The sequence below is a fragment of the Platichthys flesus genome, chromosome 7 (assembly GCF_949316205.1).
Source record: "Platichthys flesus chromosome 7, fPlaFle2.1, whole genome shotgun sequence".
Classification (NCBI taxonomy): Eukaryota; Metazoa; Chordata; class Actinopteri; order Pleuronectiformes; family Pleuronectidae; genus Platichthys; species Platichthys flesus.
Genome location: NC_084951.1, coordinates 25318497 through 25337270, shown reverse-complemented (window position 1 = coordinate 25337270; position 18774 = coordinate 25318497). Strand labels below are relative to the sequence as shown.

The 18774-nt window shown below is 45.6% G+C and overlaps 1 protein-coding gene across 9 annotated transcripts in view; it reads right to left on the bottom strand.

Annotated features, from left to right (window-relative positions):
• Positions 1-6573: 6573 nt before the first annotated feature.
• Positions 6574-18774, bottom strand: part of plekhg5b (pleckstrin homology domain containing, family G (with RhoGef domain) member 5b) — a 60580-nt gene continuing 48379 nt past the window's right edge. For 5 of the 9 annotated variants that reach the window (XM_062391843.1, XM_062391841.1, XM_062391845.1 and 2 more), the window contains 14 exons: positions 16646-16687; positions 15074-15265; positions 13101-13274; positions 11808-11903; positions 11318-11518; positions 10493-10603; positions 10197-10346; positions 9976-10113; positions 9748-9867; positions 9495-9627; positions 9048-9163; positions 8778-8932; positions 7470-8543; positions 6574-6917 (listed from right to left, as the gene is read on the bottom strand). In XM_062391843.1, the coding sequence (XP_062247827.1) occupies positions 6908-6917; positions 7470-8543; positions 8778-8932; positions 9048-9163; positions 9495-9627; positions 9748-9867; positions 9976-10113; positions 10197-10346; positions 10493-10603; positions 11318-11518; positions 11808-11903; positions 13101-13274; positions 15074-15265; positions 16646-16687 (2712 nt within the window). In that variant the 3' untranslated portion in view covers positions 6574-6907. The remainder of the gene's footprint in view (positions 6918-7469; positions 8544-8777; positions 8933-9047; positions 9164-9494; positions 9628-9747; positions 9868-9975; positions 10114-10196; positions 10347-10492; positions 10604-11317; positions 11519-11807; positions 11904-13100; positions 13275-15073; positions 15266-16645; positions 16688-18774) is intronic. The other 4 variants (XM_062391844.1, XM_062391842.1, XM_062391840.1 and 1 more) reach the window with 2 other exon arrangements.

The following is an 18774-nucleotide window of genomic DNA, read 5'->3' as shown; positions in this document are numbered from 1 at the left end:
ACCCTTTAAACTCAGCAGCACCTCCTGCAGGAAACTCTCGCCTCTTTTTCTGCTGATGTTTTAGTATAGGAGCTCGCACGAGGCCGCATCTGAGGCGTGTGTCTCCAGATTCCCGAGATGTAAGGTGTCCCTGAACGTCTCTTATCAAAACAGTGGCGGTTCTAGCTTTTTATGGCTCCCTGGGCTAATGCCCCCCAATATAACTATATATCTATCTATCAATCGCTAGATAGATAGATAGATAGATAGATAGAAAGGTAGATAGATAGATAGATAGATAGATACATAGATAGATAGATAGATGGATAGATAGATAGATAGATAGATAGATAGATAGATAGATAGATAGATAGATAGATAGATAGATAGATAGATAGATAGATAGATAGATAGATAGATAGATAGATAGATAGATAGATAAATAGATGGACAGATAGATATGGGTCATCACCATAGACCTATATATAAATCAAACACAGTTGCATAGATAGATATAAATGTTGATAGATAGATGTAGATGTAGCTACAGATATAGATATAGATAGATGTAGATATAGATATTGATAGATAGATGTAGATATAGATAAATAGATGTAGATATAGATGTGGGTCATCACACGGTTGCAATCTCCGTCGTGGCAAAAACATTCATAGAACCACTTCCTGTTTGTCAGTTTGTCTTCAAAGGGAAAGCACAATGTTTGTGTTGTTGCTGTCACGGTTTATATTTAACTAAATTACAGAGCTTTTCTTTTGACGAGTTCTGAAGTTCAGAACGTCATTCAAACTTATAAATATAAAAACCACACAAGGGAACTGTTCTAAAGACATTTCAGGCTAATGCAAAATCCAAGTTGCCGCTCTGAACCCGTTTGAACCAAATCTAAAACAGCAACTCTCTCGACACACACGATTGTTTACGTGCAGTTTTAATGTGGTGGCACTGTTTCCTTTCAATCAAACCTTATTGGTTAAAGAGCCCCCCCAGCCCACCCCCCCACCCCTGTGCACCTCACTGATAATGATTGTCGGGCCTCGTCAGACCAGGTATTAGACACACAACACATTGTCAGATTAATTGTGCGATTTGCGCCGTAAATATTAAATGTGCCGGACTTACATGCTAATCCCTCCGTGCTCCTCCAGGGTAGCTTCCCTTTGAACGGGGGTTTTCATTTAATTTGCTAAATGATTTGTGTTTCGTGTTTTTAGGCGGCCGCCCCTAAGAAGACAATATTGGAATTACAGTAAGCTTCTTATAAGCTGATACAATTATTGAGGTGAGGAGTTTACGTCGTCTCGTGAAAGTGGGACCTTATGCTCTTTCAATTTAGAAAACAACACAACTTTTAGGATGATAGAGAAATTTGATCCTCTGGCATATGCCAGGTCTTTGTGCGATGAATTAATGCCAGAGAGCAGCTGGTGATATACGTTTATCACCTTCCCGCTGCGGTTTGGGGATTGAATGATAACAAAGGAGCCGTGATTAGTTTTTGTTCAAAGACATTAGAGTAGTTTGAAGTACTCAGATACTTCACTTAGGGAGAAGAACCAATATAAAAACATTTAAACACATTTTAATGACGGAAGAATTTAAGGTAAAAGAACTTGCAACCAAAGTATTATCAAACTTGATTTTAGTCCTGTGGTTCAACACAGGGGTCGGGTCCTTCCAAAGGGTCACGAGATAAACCTAAGGGGTCGTGAGATGCTCGATAGAAAAGACAAACAAAACAGTTTTGAGTTTTTCTGTTGTTCTCTCTAATGTTTGCTTCCTTTTGTGAAATATTGGAAACTTGTACCTTATTTAAATCAAAACCTCTACAAGATGAAGGAAATCACTGGTTTAACATTAGGCATTTGTTAAAATCTTAATCTGAACAAGTATTCATCCATTTTATATAAATGTGGTGGAGGAGGAATTGAAATACTCGTGTGAAGTACAAGAACTTCAAACTTGACCTAAGTGCAGTACTTGAGTTCATGTTTCTGTGCAGTAGTTGAGCCATAACATAGTGACATTTCAATATTTACAGACTTAGTGAATCCACACATGTCGACCTTAAAGCACAAAAGAAGGAAGTAGAAGAATGTGTCAAACTGTAAGTTAGAGAGTTTTCTCAGCTGAGTTTCACACTTAAAAATGTGTCATTACTGCTCAAAAGTAATTTAAAAAATACAACTGCAGTGGAACTCAGTGGAGCTCATTCCTCCATCAAGGCCCAACAGTCTCCTTAAATTCCATCAAGCTGCTGCAGATTACACACATTCATCAGTTCCATAAATGTACCAGAGTTTTAACAAATTAAGATCCAGGAATTATTTACCTTGGAAAGCGAGGCCCCATCCATCTTGCTTACACACAAACAAATTAATAGGGGTGAGAACACCCCTATTAATATATCCTTTGAGGAAAATCAGGATGTTTATGGGTTATATATTAAATATGTTGTCATCAAAGGTCAAAGTTCAAAGTCAGTGCGGCCTCATAAAACATGTTTGTGTTAATTCAGACTTAACAAATATGAGAATTATATGTCCAAAAGGGCAAAGGTCAATTTGACTGTGACTTTATTTAAACACCATAACTCAGGAGCAGACGGGGGGATTATGAGTTAAACTTGAAGAGTTAGTGGAGGCAGAGTTCTAATGGTTAGTTCTTTTGAACATCTGCTGCTTAGTTCACCAATCAGATCCTGCCGCTGACTTCACAGATGCGTTTTCCCCCTGGAGGGAATCATCCTTCTCTTCAGCTGGTTGACTGGTCACCGCTGATCTCTGGGATCCATGAGAGCAGAACCAGATGTTCCAGTGCAGCATGTGAAGGTCACAGCCTCCACAGCCTGATGGCGCTGCGTGGTGCTGATCGAGGGCAGATGTTCACCGGGGTTATCCATCCCATATGGCCGCCACTCGTCCACTGGGCCTTTTCACAGCACAGCGCTTGTAAACACGCTTTAGTTCGCTGTTCCCTGGTTCTTCTGCCCCTTTAAAACATGTCCTAAATCCAATCACCTAGTCCGTCTAAAGGGGATGATGTTGATGAATGGGAATGTGTAGCGGTAGTAGTGACCCATACTGTAAGCCCCTACTGGGATTACAGGCAGGCAACCAGCCAGCCGGGCCGGCCAGCCAGCCGTCCAGGTCTGGCGAGGGCACCAGGAAACAGCCAGAGCTTACAGAGGGATTGTTTGGACAGACAATGGTGTCTACCTGGTTTTAATCCCCGCTCAGAAAGAGTACAGGGGATTGGCAGCGTTTAATAAACGAAAGTGCTCCCATAATCAGGATTTGCCAAAGTGCCCCTTTGTGTTAATCGGACATTTTTTACAGCATGGTTTTTGACATCTGCCACAGCGAGTGGTGTTAACCCCTCCGCTGCCCCAGCTGCGTGCAGCGGTGCAGCTTCACCAGACCTCCTGCTGGGAGGGACACGACGTGTGATCAAACAGATGCAACGTGCACAGGGGGAAACGTTCTGCACACGAGTCACGCTTCTCTCAGGAAATGTAAAAACAAGGATTCAGAACCTGTTCCTGCAGTAGAAAGGTTCCAGGTTCCAGCCTCTTTGTGTTATTATATCTTTCTGTGTGTTGAATAATCTGCAGGAGGCCGGCGACCTACAGCCACCGTGGCACAACCTCATTACTTACTAAGCACAGGCTAATAGAGCAGCGACGTGTAATTACTTCATTGCTAAAATAGAAAGCTGCATTTTAGTAATTAAAGTCCAACGTATCAGCGGTAAAGCACCATAAAATAGTTTTAAAATCGAGGATTACAACAGTAAATCCCGAGCGGGCCAGATGTGAGAGCGGGAGGGGCCCCGCTGCATTGTGGGACCAGATTAAACAGAAAATCCCACAGGACCGCACTGTCTTTCCCCGGCAGCTTACGGCTTGTGTGGACTCAACATGCTGTAATCCACCGATTAGCTGATATAATCACCTGTAAATACACCTTGGCCACGATGTGACTCTGGGCCATCAGGTCCCGCTCTGCTCGGACGTCCAGCGAGTGTGTGTGTGTGTGTTTGTGTGTGTGTGTGTGTGTGTTTGTGTGTGTGTGTGTGTTTGTGTTGTTAAGACTCACATGAACCTTCTGAGAAGCAGACAGACAGACAGCTGTACTCGATATGTGATCTGACTGAGTTCCCAGAAACTGGACTGAGCAGATGAAGCCTGTTTACTTCCTGTGTAACATTTATAATATAAACCTTTATAACACACTAACTTGTAGTTCTAGTTATTAATGTATTTGTGAGTTATTCCTTTTGGAATACATAAAAACACTCTAAATGTACTTGTATCAGTTGACTTACTCAATGCTAATTACTATTAGCTGTTTAACTTTGAGCCAAAACACTGCATCTCATTGAATATATTTGTGAAAATTGTTCTTTGTGAACAAATTCTCATTTTTATTTAAATGAGTAAGACTTTCAGAGGTCAATCGGAGTTCAGCTGGGGCCAGTGCCCCCCCGGCCCCGCCCTTGACCCCGCCCCTGATGCGAGAGAACCGTTTGTACAAACTCAAACCTTTTAATGTCACATGCATTTACAGCTGCAGCTAAGTATACTTTTATAACTACTTTATTTTATGTCCATTAGCAAATGTTTTATTACAAATTTCTGGGCGTATTTCAAAAACCATTACTCGTGAAGAGCCAAAGTAAAAAAAATGAACAGTTTAACACGTTTATAGATCAGAAGATAACAATAGAAATCACTAAATTGTAATAAAAATTGTCAATGTGAGTTTTTTCACAGACTTATCAAGGATATGTGTGTTTAGAAATATGAAACATTCTAATTTACGTAAATACCTCTGTTTCTGTTACACCTTTTTAAATAGTACTAAAGTCAACCTGAACGTGTACTTTTATAGCTTAGTTGAAGTAATTTCTCTTCTGTATCAATACTTCTCCACCCCCCCAGCTTCTCTTCAGTTCAGGGTTTAGTAATAAACATAAAATCGAACATGACCCCAAAGCAACAGGTTCATCTCAACGTCGTGACATTAAAAACGAGATGACGTCATTACTGCTGCAGACACAGGAAGTCACGACCGCTCTGTAATTCTTCTCCACCTCCGTAAACCTCCGTCCGCCACCGGCTGTCTGTCTGCGTCAAAAAGCACGAGGGACGAGAGCGAGTGGGACAAGTTCACGTCTTTTTTAATTCTGCCTCTCTCCTCAAATCTCTCCATTACAATGGATTAAACCATTAAAACAGGGGATTGTGAATTTAGGGATTTTTTATTCTGTAAGACACTTTAAAGTCATTCCTGAAAGAGGAAACAAATGATTTTGGTTCATAGCACATTCATGCCTGGCGAGAGAAAAAAAAAGATTAAGACTACATCAACGACAAAATAAACATGGAAGCAAAACAATATAAACAATAATCTTATATATATATAAAACATAGCAGGCATAATAAATATTACACATAAACAAGAACTAAAAGTAAACAGTTGAACCTATTTGGTTTTGGGCAAAGTTTGGAAACAAGGTTATAAATCACTGATGTGAAAAAGCTCAGTGTGAAAGTTAAGATTTTTTATTTATTTGTTTTTTAAACTGGAAAAAGCCGTTCCTACTAAAACCAGCTCTGCAGATTCACTCGCATCCAACGCAAACCTTTTCAATCTCCTATCAAAGTTACTATTAAAGTAAAGAAACACAGGAAATGAAATGTCTCAGAGAAAGGTGCTCAAACACAGGCGTTACTCAGGGGATTCAAGTGTAGACTTCTTTTTTTTTTATTTTTTAAATGTTCTTCCTATGACCAAGTTCTCTCGTGTGCACTTAACGAATCTATTTGTGTGTTTGTGTGGGTGTATGTGTGTGTGTGTCTTTGTGTTTGTGTTGCACGTTTAGGCCTAAAGGGTGAGTGAACATATTCAGTCATTGCTTTTTTTAGGAACAATCCACTCATCCTGTCATTAGTTCAACATACCGAAGGGCATTAGTTCAACCAAAAGATTAACAGTTAAATAAAAAATAAGGGTCAGTCTCTGTGGTAATGTAGCCGAGTCGTGATTGGACCACTTGGGTGTGTTTGTTGTCGGGAATCTTGTCTCCACCCGGGGGTCTTTCACCTCCACCTTTGGGTGCGTTCTTGCTTTGCAGGAGACGGGAATTCGGTTTTTGGTTCAGTCAGGAAATCAAGGACCATGTGTCATTCGAACGCACACATTCACTCACTCACTCACTCACACACACAAACACACACATTCACACACATGCAGACACAAACAGCAAACAATAAGTTCTAATTCACTGTGTGACTGTAAGTGTAGTTTCACTCCTTAGTGATTCTTCTACTAAACAACGATAACTGTGCAATTTGTCTTTTTTTTCAAACCAGGAGTAGTACAAGTATTGGGAGGACGTCCTCGTAGGTGCTGTGGTTGTTTCTTTCTTTCTTTCTTAACCATGTGTGGAGAGTTTTCATTCTCCCTCTCTTCGACAGAGAAGCTGCAGGATATAGTCCGAGCACTTCCACCAGGGGGCAGCACGTCCAAACCCCTGCACACACTCCTCTCCACTCTCTCCCCCCCCCCCCCCCCCCCCCAGTCCACCTCAAGGTCCCAGCCCCCGGTGATGCTACTTCCGTTGCAAAGTGCAAGCAGTTAATTGTCTCTCTGCCTCTCCTTTCCCTTCCAGAAATGTCAGGGGGAAACCAATGCAACAGCAAAGGGTGAAAAAAGAAAAAAGGATTGTTATTGTTCAAATGTAAAAATGATTTGAGTCAGTGTCCCCCCCCAAAAAAAAATAAAGAAAAAGCAACAGGAAGGGAGAGGGCAGCAGGAGAGAGAGTGCATCTGTGTCTCAAGAAATTCAGTCCATGTTGTTTCTTGTAACGTCCACGAGCCACTGATCAGCTGTTTGGAAGAGTGGTTATACCTCCCTGCAGGAACAAAGAGAAAGACCACGTTATTACTAGATAACAAACTTTAGCATAGATTAATTAAATAACTTAAATTATTGAGTTATATAAATGAGATATGACATGTTCATAATTGAGCTTGTGAGGCGCTGGTAGAATGAATTTGGTTAATTTGAACACATCAGGGTAACGTTTCCCCCTGTTACCAGTCTTTGTGCTAAGCTAGGCTAACCTCTTCTCTACTGTTTTAGAGGCTTTCACACATGCACTGAATTCCAGATTATGTCCGGACATTCTCTGGAGTTTCTCCTGAAGATGCACACAAAGGTGTTAAGTGATAAGAGCTGAAGCTGGTGTTAATGTAACGTAAACAATAATAATAATTTCCTGAAGCATAAATCATGTGAAAAGCAAACTCCAGAGAAAGTCCTGATCCCAAATGTTTTGGACATTTATCCGGACTTTGAGAATCAGAGTTATAAACTAATCTTTTAATCTAACTCTTAAAAAGTCCCATTAGTGTATCCTGAACATATGAACCAGCTCTTCTGAATGAGAGTGTTTCAGACTTACGATGCAGTGAGTGTGGAGTTGAGGACGAGAGTGGTGCGTATCCTGTACAGCTGAGCCAGCGTCAGCTTCTTGTGCTGCTGAGCCGGAGATTTCCTCTTCTTGGGCGACGTTTCCCCTGAATCACCGTCGGCCGCCGACTCCTTTTTCCTCTCCACGCCGGCAGAAGGAGACGTCTCCCCATCCGAGCTGTTGCTCTGGGACTCGTTACCCTCACGTTGTCCGGCGGGCGCCCTGCGGCCGTGCCGGGCCTCCGCCCTCCTCAGGCTGGCGCACACTTGGTCGGACGGCACGCTGGTGCTGGTGGAGTCCTCAGACTGGTCCAGGTCACCGGGCAGCAGCTCCATGCAGTTCTGGCCCAGCTCCGTCAGGCTCTTGCTGTGCACCAGCGACGGCGTGTGCGTGTCCCCACAGTGGGACGGGTCCTCCTCCCGGGGGCTGAGCGAGTGTTTGTGGGACAGGGGGGGGGTTCCGTAGAGGCGCTGCAGGAGGTTGTCCTCGGAGCGGGACAGGGTCAGAGTGGACAGCCTCTGGAGACAATGCAGTCGCGTCTGGACATGAGGCCGCCGGCGAGGCTTGGAGCACTGGATGACTGACAGCTGGGATCCCAGTGAGGTAGCATCCTCCTCCTCCTCTTCCTCCTCTTCCTCCTCCCTTTGACGCTCTTCTTCTAGCTCATCCACGTCTCCTCCTTCCCGCTCCGCCTCCTGTCCTTCCTCCTCCTCCTCCTCGGTCTCCTCTCCTTCACTGGGCTGTGGCTGAAGCTCTCTCAGGAGGGACTCGGGGGAGAGGGTGCCGTAGGCGCTGTCCATGGAGAGCGAGCGGAGCTGGGGGTCCAGCTCCTCGCCGTCCGCCCTCGCCTCCTGGTCGTGCTCAGAGTAAATACTGGAGTGGACGCTGTGGGAGCTGGTGGACTCAGACCTCTGGACCTCAGAGCCTTCGGACTGAGGGGCCACATCGGAGTCCGAGTCCGTCTTAGTGGCCTCGAGGTTCATGTTGGGAGCAGAAGACTCTTGGTTTTCACCGGGTTCATCGATGTCCATCACCGACAGGGTCTCAGTGGAGCCGTCTGATTGGCTGAAAGGAGACGTGTGGTTAGTGAATTTGATGGCGAACGATCAAAACTATCAAATCTTAACCTTATCAAGAAAGTAAAGAACAAATGGAGCAACAGGAGTCACAGTTTATTCACATTGATTGTGTTGCACCAAATTAAACTACACAACACTGATGCGTAGAGGGTAAAGCTGATAAGACGAAGGGTTCTCCAGATATGTGAGCCTCTAACATTCTTCTTTTCAGACGGATTACCTGGAGTTCTGCTGCTCTTTGTGCCTCAAGCACGGGGAACTGGTGGTGGAGTTGCTGCTCTCCTCTTCCTCCTCCTCCTCCTCTTCACCCGAGCACGTCTTCGGACTCTTCTGCTGTCGGAGGACCTCCTCAGTGCGGAGCCTCTGGAGCTGGTTCTGCAGAACAAATATTTTTATTGTAAATACAAAAATAATATACGAGATTGGAAAGACTACATTTCCCCAGGTGCACGTGTTAAACATCTAATCAGAGATAAACTGATGTTCTGACCTGCACATTGCAGATTAGATCGATCCAGCTTCGCCCCTGGGTGGCGCTGTTGGCTTGGAAAGTGTAGGCCGCCACTGCACTCTTGAACTCGTTGAGGTAGATGAGGATAAACGAGCCTGAAGAGACACAACACAGACATCAGCATCAGGTCATGGGTTCACTTCTGATTTATACATTATATAAGTTTAACTAGTTTAACTTACTAACATGTAAATAAAAAATAATGGATAATTTAATCGTCAGAAGCTGATTAATCAAGTTGAATCCTAAAGGTTGGTTGAATTTTTAAGATTTCCTATTTTTCTGTTTCACATACAAATTTAAAAAGACACAAATTGAAGCCCTGACACTTTTAAATCAGTGAAGTTTTGATTAATCTACTAAATGGCTCAAACATCAGATATATAATGTCCATTGGCCGTGTCCCTGCTCCTGATGGAAACTCACCGGGGTCTTTCAGCTCCTTGCACACGACGTTGTGCATGAACAGCGGCTGGCGGATGACCTTCACCTTCTCCAGCCTCTTTACTGGCTTGGTGATCAGCAGCAGGTCGGTGAACAGGAAACAGTAGACGTCCATCTGCGTGGGGAAATAAAACTCAACTCAGCTACGACAGTAACACACGTCGTGCTACACACTAAACCTGAGGGACCAGGGGGAGAGCTGTGAGATGAGAGCGCTCACGTGAATCCATCTTACCCGACTGTCTTTGCCCTCTTTCATCCTCAGAGCCCCCTCCAGGTGCAGCTGCCGGGTCTCCTCCGGCGAGACGCCCCTCATGGGCGCCATGAGGTCGAAGTGGCTGTACTCCTTGAGGATCTGAGACGGGCAAGGACAAAAGCATGTGGTCAGTCAGAGTCGGGGGGGGGTAAGGAGAGCTGTGGAGAGTTCACACACGGAACCCAGGTCCCAGGATTCCTTTCTCACCTTCTCCACCTCCTCACTGCTGCCCTCTACAGCCTCGTAGGAGTCGATGCGGGCCGAGGTGGTGGCGAGCTTCTGTCGCTCCTGACGCTGACGCATCTGTGAGTCCACGCTGTTGATGAAGCCCTCCACCGTCGCCACCTTGAGGACGGGAATCACAATTACACACAAACCACAGGCGACTGATGACACGTGAGAACAGCAGCACATTCATCTGTTCTCACCATGTTGTTGACGATGTCCCGGGCCGACGGCTCGTCCGTCTTCTTCAGAACTCTCTTCAGCAGCAGGGGGTATTTGGTGAGTCTCTGGTGAGGCTTTGCCAGCATGTCGGCGAGCTTCAGACGGTTGCACTGCTTGTGTGTCTCTGCCCACTGAGCCAAACAAAGACAGGATATCAAACGTTTAATGAGTCAGAAATCATAGAGGAGTAAAGAAAAGCAACAAGGAGGCAGCGAGCACACGCTGATGGAGTCAGGGTGAGAGAGAGAGAGAGAGAGAGAGAGAGAGGAGAACTGACCGTGACGTAGGTCCGGAAGAGCTCGTTGTCCCGGTGCAGTGTGCGCATGTACTCCATGCAGACCTCCTCCTCCATGCAGTACCGGATGTACGGCTGGAACCTGGAGCCAAACTACACACAGACACACAAGCATCAGAGACGTGACCGCATCAACATGAAGGAAACATGCTCACTTCTGTGATACTATTAAGTTATATACGTTATATTCTCATATCCAGGCAATAACTTGTGTTTTTTGTCTGTGGTATTTTAATAACAAAGTATAGATGAATGTATTTATAAATGAGTTGCTTTAATTATTAAATTGTCATAAATAAGAACATTTTTGTTTTGTACTGAACCTCATCAGTTGATAAAAAAATCATAAAATGAATTTGCTTCTTATTCTCTAAACGGATCATTTCATTTATAACCTTTTATTTTTTATAATAATGATTATGTTATATATAAATATATGTATATATATGGCACTTCTCAAAAGATAGTTAGAAAGTGCCACACAAAAACTCAAATGATTACAATTTAGGTAGACTTATTGATTTGCAGGAAGCTTTTTATTAATTTTTATTATTAATTTTGTCTTGTGTGATCTCATGTAATTTAAAAACATTAACATTAAATTAGGTTTATTTACAAAATGGACATTTTCAGACTCCACTGTATCATACCTGACATTTTGTGGTGGCTACGATATTTAATGTTTTCCTGAGAGAATAAACTATTGACCACATTTCTGTTTTCCTCTTCCCCCTCATCCTCTCGTTGACGCTCTAGTGCGACACCTGAAAGTTGAAGTTATGAGTTTGCGGTGCAACATCCACTGACCGTCCTGAAGCCGTGGTGGAGCTCGGTGGGGTCGAGCAGGGCCCGAGCCTTCCTGGCCTTGTCCAGGACCGGCAGCATGACCTGGCTCCACAGGGACGTGTGCAGGAGGACGAGCTCCTGGATGTTGCTGAACACCTTGGCGGGTTCCACCTCCGTCAGCAGGCCGCTCTCCTGCAGGTTCACCAGCCCGCACAGGAACAGCTGGGGGGGGGGGGGGGGCACGCGGTAAACATGTGTTAGAGTGGGTGACACCGAGCGGCCGCGAGTTCAACTTCCTCCTCAGAGAACAGTTTACTGAGCGGTCGTAAAGATTCAAAGTTCTGTTTTCCCCACAACAGGTTCATTGTGTGTCTGTCTCGGTGCAGAAGTCACTTATACAACAGTCACATTGCTTCCAGTATCAGTGCATCGTGATCTTTATGTGTGTGTGTGTGTGTGTGTTTGTGTGTGTGATGTGTGTGTGTCAGCAGTCTGCAGCCTTCACACTCACATCAGTGATGACTCGGAGTTTCTTTATGTAGGTAGCCTCCGTGTGCAGCAGCTCCCATATCGCCTCCTGCTGGTGGAACTGTCTCCTTGTCAACGTCTGCACACACACAACAAATACAGTATTAATACAACAGTACAATACTTATTACAGTACTTTCATTATTCATTCACATTCAACTTGTTCCTGTTAAGAGGAAACTGGATCCAGCTGCACTAGAGGACCTTTAAGATGAGAGCTTGTTATCAGGGGAAGCTTCATGTTGCAGGAATCATATTTTGATATGTAACAATCATTTAGGCTTTTGCTATTTTAGTTAGACTTGTACTCAGATACACAAAAACTTCCATAACTTTCTGGCAGCGTTCTGATATATTCCAGTAATCCACATCATCATCTGATTGCAACAACGCCCGGGGGGGGGGGGGGAGTGTGAGCGCTGGCGTCCGTGCACGTCTTGTGTAACCGACCAGGTGTGAGGTGAACGTGTGAGGAGCTGGTGCAGCAGCCGAGCAGCAGACCCGCCACGTGCACGTTAACAAGCAGCCGGGTGTGAACTACAGTGTGTAACCGTGACAGGAACACAATTATAACATGATTTGTAGTGTTCCTTCTGGGAAAACCGGCATCGGGGGAAGAAGGAAGTGTGGCCCGAGAGTTATGATAAGGAAGTAAGAGTCAGAAGCTGGGGAGCGGGAGAAATGAATATGTGTGTTGGTAATAAGACACAACAGTGAACTCTAACTTTGTAGTAGTGATCTGACCGAGCAGAGGAATCCACCGGAGTGTTTCTACTGAGATAAAACTTCCTTCTTCCTTTTACTTTTCTATTTTCATTAAAGTTGGTTCAAGTTGCATCATTTCCTCATTTGCTTTAGAGAAAAGCATCCGACTGAATGAGCTCAACACTGAAGTGCAATTTACTCATAACACATGAGTATATAATATATTATAATATAATATAAGACTATAATAATAAAGCCGTGACGTGACATCACATACATTTTTTTGCTCAAGCTTGAATATTTCAACTGGAGCGAGTGAAGCAAACAACACAAACTTTGTGTCTATACACGTTTTTTTTAAGTTGTCAGTGAACGCATCACAAGATTTGACCTCCCTCATGATAATTGTATGAAACCGTATGAAATCCTTTCCTTAAGTTATAACAATCTTTAATTTTTTTATTTGTCTCTCATCGCTCTTTGTCCTAAATTGTTGGACTTAATGTTTCTTCTAGATACATTATCTTTATTAGTGTGTTAGTGTGTTTTTGTGTGTCTGTGTGTGTCGAACCTTGGGGTCGTCCAGCAGTGACTGCCAGCTGTCCTCCAGCACCAGGTTGGTCTCCTCCTCCTCCTCCTCCTCCCACGAGTCCTGGTGGAAGGAGAGCTGCCGCGGCACCTTGGGCAGGCCGAGCTGCCAGTAGGTGTGGAGTTTGCTCTGGAGCTGCTCCAGTCGATCCCCGTCCTAAGAGATGGGAACACAGCGGTTACACACGGGGGCGCCTGATTGGTCGGAGCGCGGTTGAACAGCGTGACGGCAAAGTGTCCGTTTGTGTCTCTGCTGTGTGTTGTTGTGTTCAGACTGTAAGTGAAGACGTGGATTAGCATATGAACCGTGCCGCTACTGGCGCCTTAACCCCCCCCCACACACACACACCCGGCAGCGGCTGCTATTCAGGCCTTTGTTCCAGCCGGCAGCTCTTACGTAGTTATGAAAATGAGCTCTGTGTATTGAGAGCGCTTCAACAATAGAAGGCTGATGGGGGGGTGGTGTGGGGGGGGGGGGGTACAGCACTGAGGTTTAATATACATTCATTACCTCAGACAGGGAGGTGAAGTATTCACCACTTTCTGCTGGTTAGTGCGTCTGTCAGTCGACATCATTACACAAAAACTACACAACAGATTTCCATGGTGGTGTAAGGATGGGACAGGGACCAACAAAGAACTCATGTTGGCCTGGATTTGGACAAGGGGGGGGGGGTTCATATGAAAATCTATATCTGTTGAATATAAATGTGGCAAACAAATAATAAACCTGGTATTTACCAGTGTTGGATTTTACTTAAGTAAAAGTACAAATAAATGGACCAAGGTGTACTCATGTAGAAGTAAAAGTACCACATTAACTTTCTCTTTTAGAAGTAATTAAGAGCCTGCTTTTAAATATAGTTTAAAAATTAAATAAGAGAGAGTGATGCCTATTCCCTAATTCCTTGTTCCCTCTCCACTCGGACTGGATCAGATATCCAGATATCTTCATTGAATACTTTTTAAAACTATATATTTATAAAAAAAAACACAATGTGATCTTGTAAAGTAGTGGAAAGTACAGATATTTGCTGTTACAGTATGTGTTGTGGCCTCAAAATGAAAAGTACATGAAATTAAATGTACTAGAATAAAGATACATGAATAATTTGCTTTTCAAATCCCACCACTGGTATTTACCACCAATCTCCTCTGTCCAAATGAACGTGATGGACAGTTTCAAACTGGACGGTTCAGGAGACAAACGGTTGTTTTGAACGTTTCTCTGTGACAGGAGGGAACCGGCGGTCGTTTAACCCTGAGATGGGGGGGGGGGGGGGGGGGGCAGAGGTCCAGGTCCCAGAGGAAGATCTCTGGCCCCGCGGGGGTGAAAGGGAACATCCAGGGTGAATGGAGATGAGCCCTGAACTGACAGGTGACTGACAGATACTGTGTCCGTCTGACATCTGCTCCTGTGCAGGATGTGACCTCAGTGGGCGGGGGGGCGGGGGGCATATGTGTGGGTGGGACCCAGCACAATGAGAGTGGATCATTATTGTTGAACAAGGTCTGATTGAGAAGTAAAAGGAAAGGTTTGACAGTTGGGGGGGATATTCATGAGATCAATCCGAATCCAGCTCTTCACGAAGGCGACCATCTCTCCCACTAACACCAGTAAGAGAGCGAGTGGTGTGTTTTTTGAATCAAGCAGAATGATGGATGGAACTGGGAGCGAGCGCATGAAGCTTTCCTTCCAGCTCGTCATTCCCAGAGCTGCTGCTGGGAGGAAAGTATGTGAGCCAGCGAGTCCGGAGACTCTGTAGGGAAGTGACCTCACCGGGACCCGGGGGAGATTCACAACCTTCTGACCTCCTCCCTCTGCTGCTCGCTACCGTTCTGTTTGTTTTCAAATGGTTTTTTAATCTGAGACCCGTCTGGCCAAGTCGTTGGTGGGTTTATAGAAAGCCTAGAGAAAGTGGACATGTTTTCCACGTGATGCCGGCTCAGCGTTACCTTTCCGAAGGGCCCTCCTCCGGCGCTGGAGCTGAAGAAGCCACTGAAGCGACTGGCAGCACGGTTCTTCCAGCTGTCCGGCCCGGGCCCGCCACTGGGCAGGGAGCCACCGATCTGCCCCAGGGCCTCCGGGGTGGGAATGTCCTTCTCTCCGAGGAACTCCGTCATGTTCTTCCTCTTTCGCGCCTGACCCTGGAAAGGACAGAGAGAGACAAACCGTAGTGTAAGAGAAAACTATGAAAGGACACAAATCTGAAAATGAAAGAAGACAGACGTCGAGGGGCAACGAGTGATTTAACCGCCGCACTGGGAAACAGAAAAGTTTCCAGTCGGACGGATGGAAAGAGACAATGACGGAGAGGGGGAAAGACACAAGGACGGCACAAACAGGAAATTGGAGAGGGGGGAATTCTTTTTCGGAGGATGACATCAGCGGGAGCGTTTTAAAGCCGACCTGATGGTCAGACACAAACAGGAGAGGGAAGGACGGCCACTTCCTCGCTCTGAACGCTCATGACATCACGAGGAGCAGGCGGGAGCTTGTTCCAGGAGAACAGACGGCCCGAGTCTGGCCATCGCACCCCCCCCCCCCCCCCCCCCTCCCATTGTTACCCTGTCAGCAGGCCCTGCTGTGCACCCTCACTCAGGCAATCTCTGGCCACTTTACGAGCAGCGGCAAAGCAAACAAACAGGAGCCACCTCGGTATCTGAGGAAGCAGTTGTTTTTGCCGTTAGTGTCACTGGTGAGGAATCTGCTGGTGAGGAGCTGGTGGAGGGTCAGCAGCCCCCCCCCCCCACACACACACACACACACCAACACCACCTCTGCCCTTCAAACACAGCGACGAGGAACTCACATTCCAGGACACTGACACCGTTACTGAAACTGAGCGACCATTCCAACGAGATTCTTTCACTGATCACCCCCCCCCACGCACACAGACACACAAACACACAGACACACAATGCAATCAAAACACCAGACGTCACCGCATATTTACCGTATTTCAGCAGCTGAGGCCACTGAAGGCTTCAGACTAAGTTTTTTTTTAATTTTAAAGAATGTGGCCACCTCTGGACCTTTGAGATCCGATCACTCATCTCAACTTTAGTTTGAAATCACTACTCTGGAGTTTAAGAGCCGCTAAAACTGAGAAGTTTGGAAAACGCAGATGAAAACATTTTAGTTTGAAAACTCACTTCCAACTTTTTGGTCTGTTTTATGTTTGGAAACAACGACGTAACAAACGCTTCCTCATTGGGTCTTTTCAGTCGTGTCTTTAGCTTTGGGGCTAATATGCTAGTTATTTAAAATAGTTTTCATATTCCTCACTAAGTTTGTCTTGATCTCGGCCTGTATATGTCTGTGTGTGTGTGTGTGTGTGTGTGTGTGTGTGTGTGTGTGTGTGTGTGTGTGTGTGTGTGTGTGTGTGTGTGTGTGTGTGTGTGTGTGTGTGTGTGTGTGTGTGTGTGTGTGTGTGTGTGTGTGTGTGTGTGTGTGTGTGTGTGTGTGTGTGTGTATGTTTTCATTTTTTGTTGTTTTAAATGTGCTGTATAAATAAATTGACTTGCCTTGACTTTTGCTGATTCGTCTTCAATCACATTACCCACCTTCTAGAAGAAAAACAAGATTAGCGTTAGCCCAGTTTACGTGATATCGCTTCAGACTGGACGTACACTGGTTAGAAACAGGATCTTAATCACCAGTGCTCTAAACTTTCAGATTTAAAATCAAATTCAGTGTTTTGTTGATTTCGACGTTGTCCATATTGGAACGATTAATTCACAGATTCCCGTCCTGCAGTCTGCCCCCCCCTCAGGCCTCCACCAATCAGAGGGAGCCTACACATCCATCCATGGAGTGACTGCTGTTTACAGAGCTGTGTGTGAGTAAATCAAACAAACTGGAGTTTGAACACTGGTTTTTGAACACTGGTTTTTGAACAGCGACTGGGAGGACACACCACGTCTCACGCAGACAGAACTGTGGAAGAGACGTTTTGAGGACATGCATCGCGGCCTCTGGATGTAAACAACCTCGAGGAACACTCCTGATGAAGACTGGCTCGTATATGTAACGGAAAGCTTAAACAAAAATGAAATGTAAATATTATGAGTAGCTCGGGGGGGAATTGTTCTGCATTGTACATGCATGCTCCCATTTTAGGACAAACGCCCCCGGACCCTTATGTAGAGACACTTAAGTTTAGTAAAAGCCCCACAAGTGGCCTGTGCAGGGTTGTGTAACGGGAAGTGAATCTGAGTGGGGGGTCCGGCTGGTTCTAAAACAGCTCTTAGTTCCTTTTATCTTCTTGAATGACGACCAAAGAGGAGAGAGAGAGACTTAACTGCAAATAGACACAAGCTGGCTTTGAAACAAACACCCCAGAGGGAAGTGATGTGTCGCCTCGGTGAAAGAGAAACGAGCCCGGGCCCATGTAGGGGATGTTTCCTCCAAAGGGAGAATTATCTGGTCCAAAAGTTCAACCACACTGGTGTCAGTGAGCAAACAGGGAGTCTGGACCCTGAGCTGCTGCCAGGACACCGAGGGACGACCGCCCAGGAAGCAGCAGAGACATTTAACACAGGACGGATAAAGACTTCTTCTACACATTAGATCACAAACATGAAGACAAGCTTTAAAAGGAATATAAAGAAGTATGTTGAGTGTCTTTAAAAATCACATGAACTAGTTTCTCAGAGACAAAAACAGGTCCAGGAAGCTGCAAGTCAGTCACACAGCGAGGGAAGGTTCCCACCACAGTCACAGTGCTCACCATTGAAGCCAGAGGCATGTCAAACGTAACAAAAACCATCCTAATCCTCCGGCTGGGTTCACGGGTCGCAGCCCATCCTGGAGCCAGCTGCTGCTCTCGCTCGGCCCCTCGCCTCCCCTCTCTCTCTACTGCCACCGTGAAACACACACATCCACGCCACCCTCACCGCCGGGGCTTGTGATGATGAGACGCTCCCAGAGGCCGAGAGGTAACGTGTCCAGAGATCAAGAGCGACCTGCGTTGACCTTCACGCACTCTGCGTTCCGGCTGACAGGGTCCGGGTCGCCTGCTGCGCCTGAGCTTCCCTTTGAACCCGGGACGCTCTCTGGGTCCTGTCCTAAACCAGTCGGTGGTGGAACCTTCTCGCTGTGGCGCCCAGTCTGCTTGCATTTCATACAGGCACTGGTGTGAAGTCATAGCAACCAGGAGGATCCTGGCTCATTGTGTCGGGCAGGAAAGAGGAGGCGGGGCCACGGCCCCAAAAAAAGAGAAGAGGAGGCTGATGGGAATATTTGGAGGAGGAGTCGGAGTGACAGGTCGCAGGGAGCTCCCTGGTTTGAACACTGGTGGAGACTCAGTGGAAACAAACAAACCACTCACACCAGTTTAACTTCTTAATCCTTCTAACAGCTTATTTCAAGCAAACAACCAGTAAAAGAAGCGAGAGACTTACAGGGTGTAAACTGTAAACTCTTATTTTGAAGTCGGCCCATTATTCTCTGTGTTATCTCCCATCTCTGTTTTGTCCCGGAGACTTCTGAACAATGCCGCGCTCGTTCGCCCAAACAAGGAAAAGAAATGCCCCGATAATGAGCGACGGGGAAATTCCCTTTGTTTACTTGCTTGTTTCAGCACATTCAAACTGGCGGCTTATGCCCGAGAGATAAGCTCCGGCTCACCACCTCCTCCAGGAGCCGCGGGGGA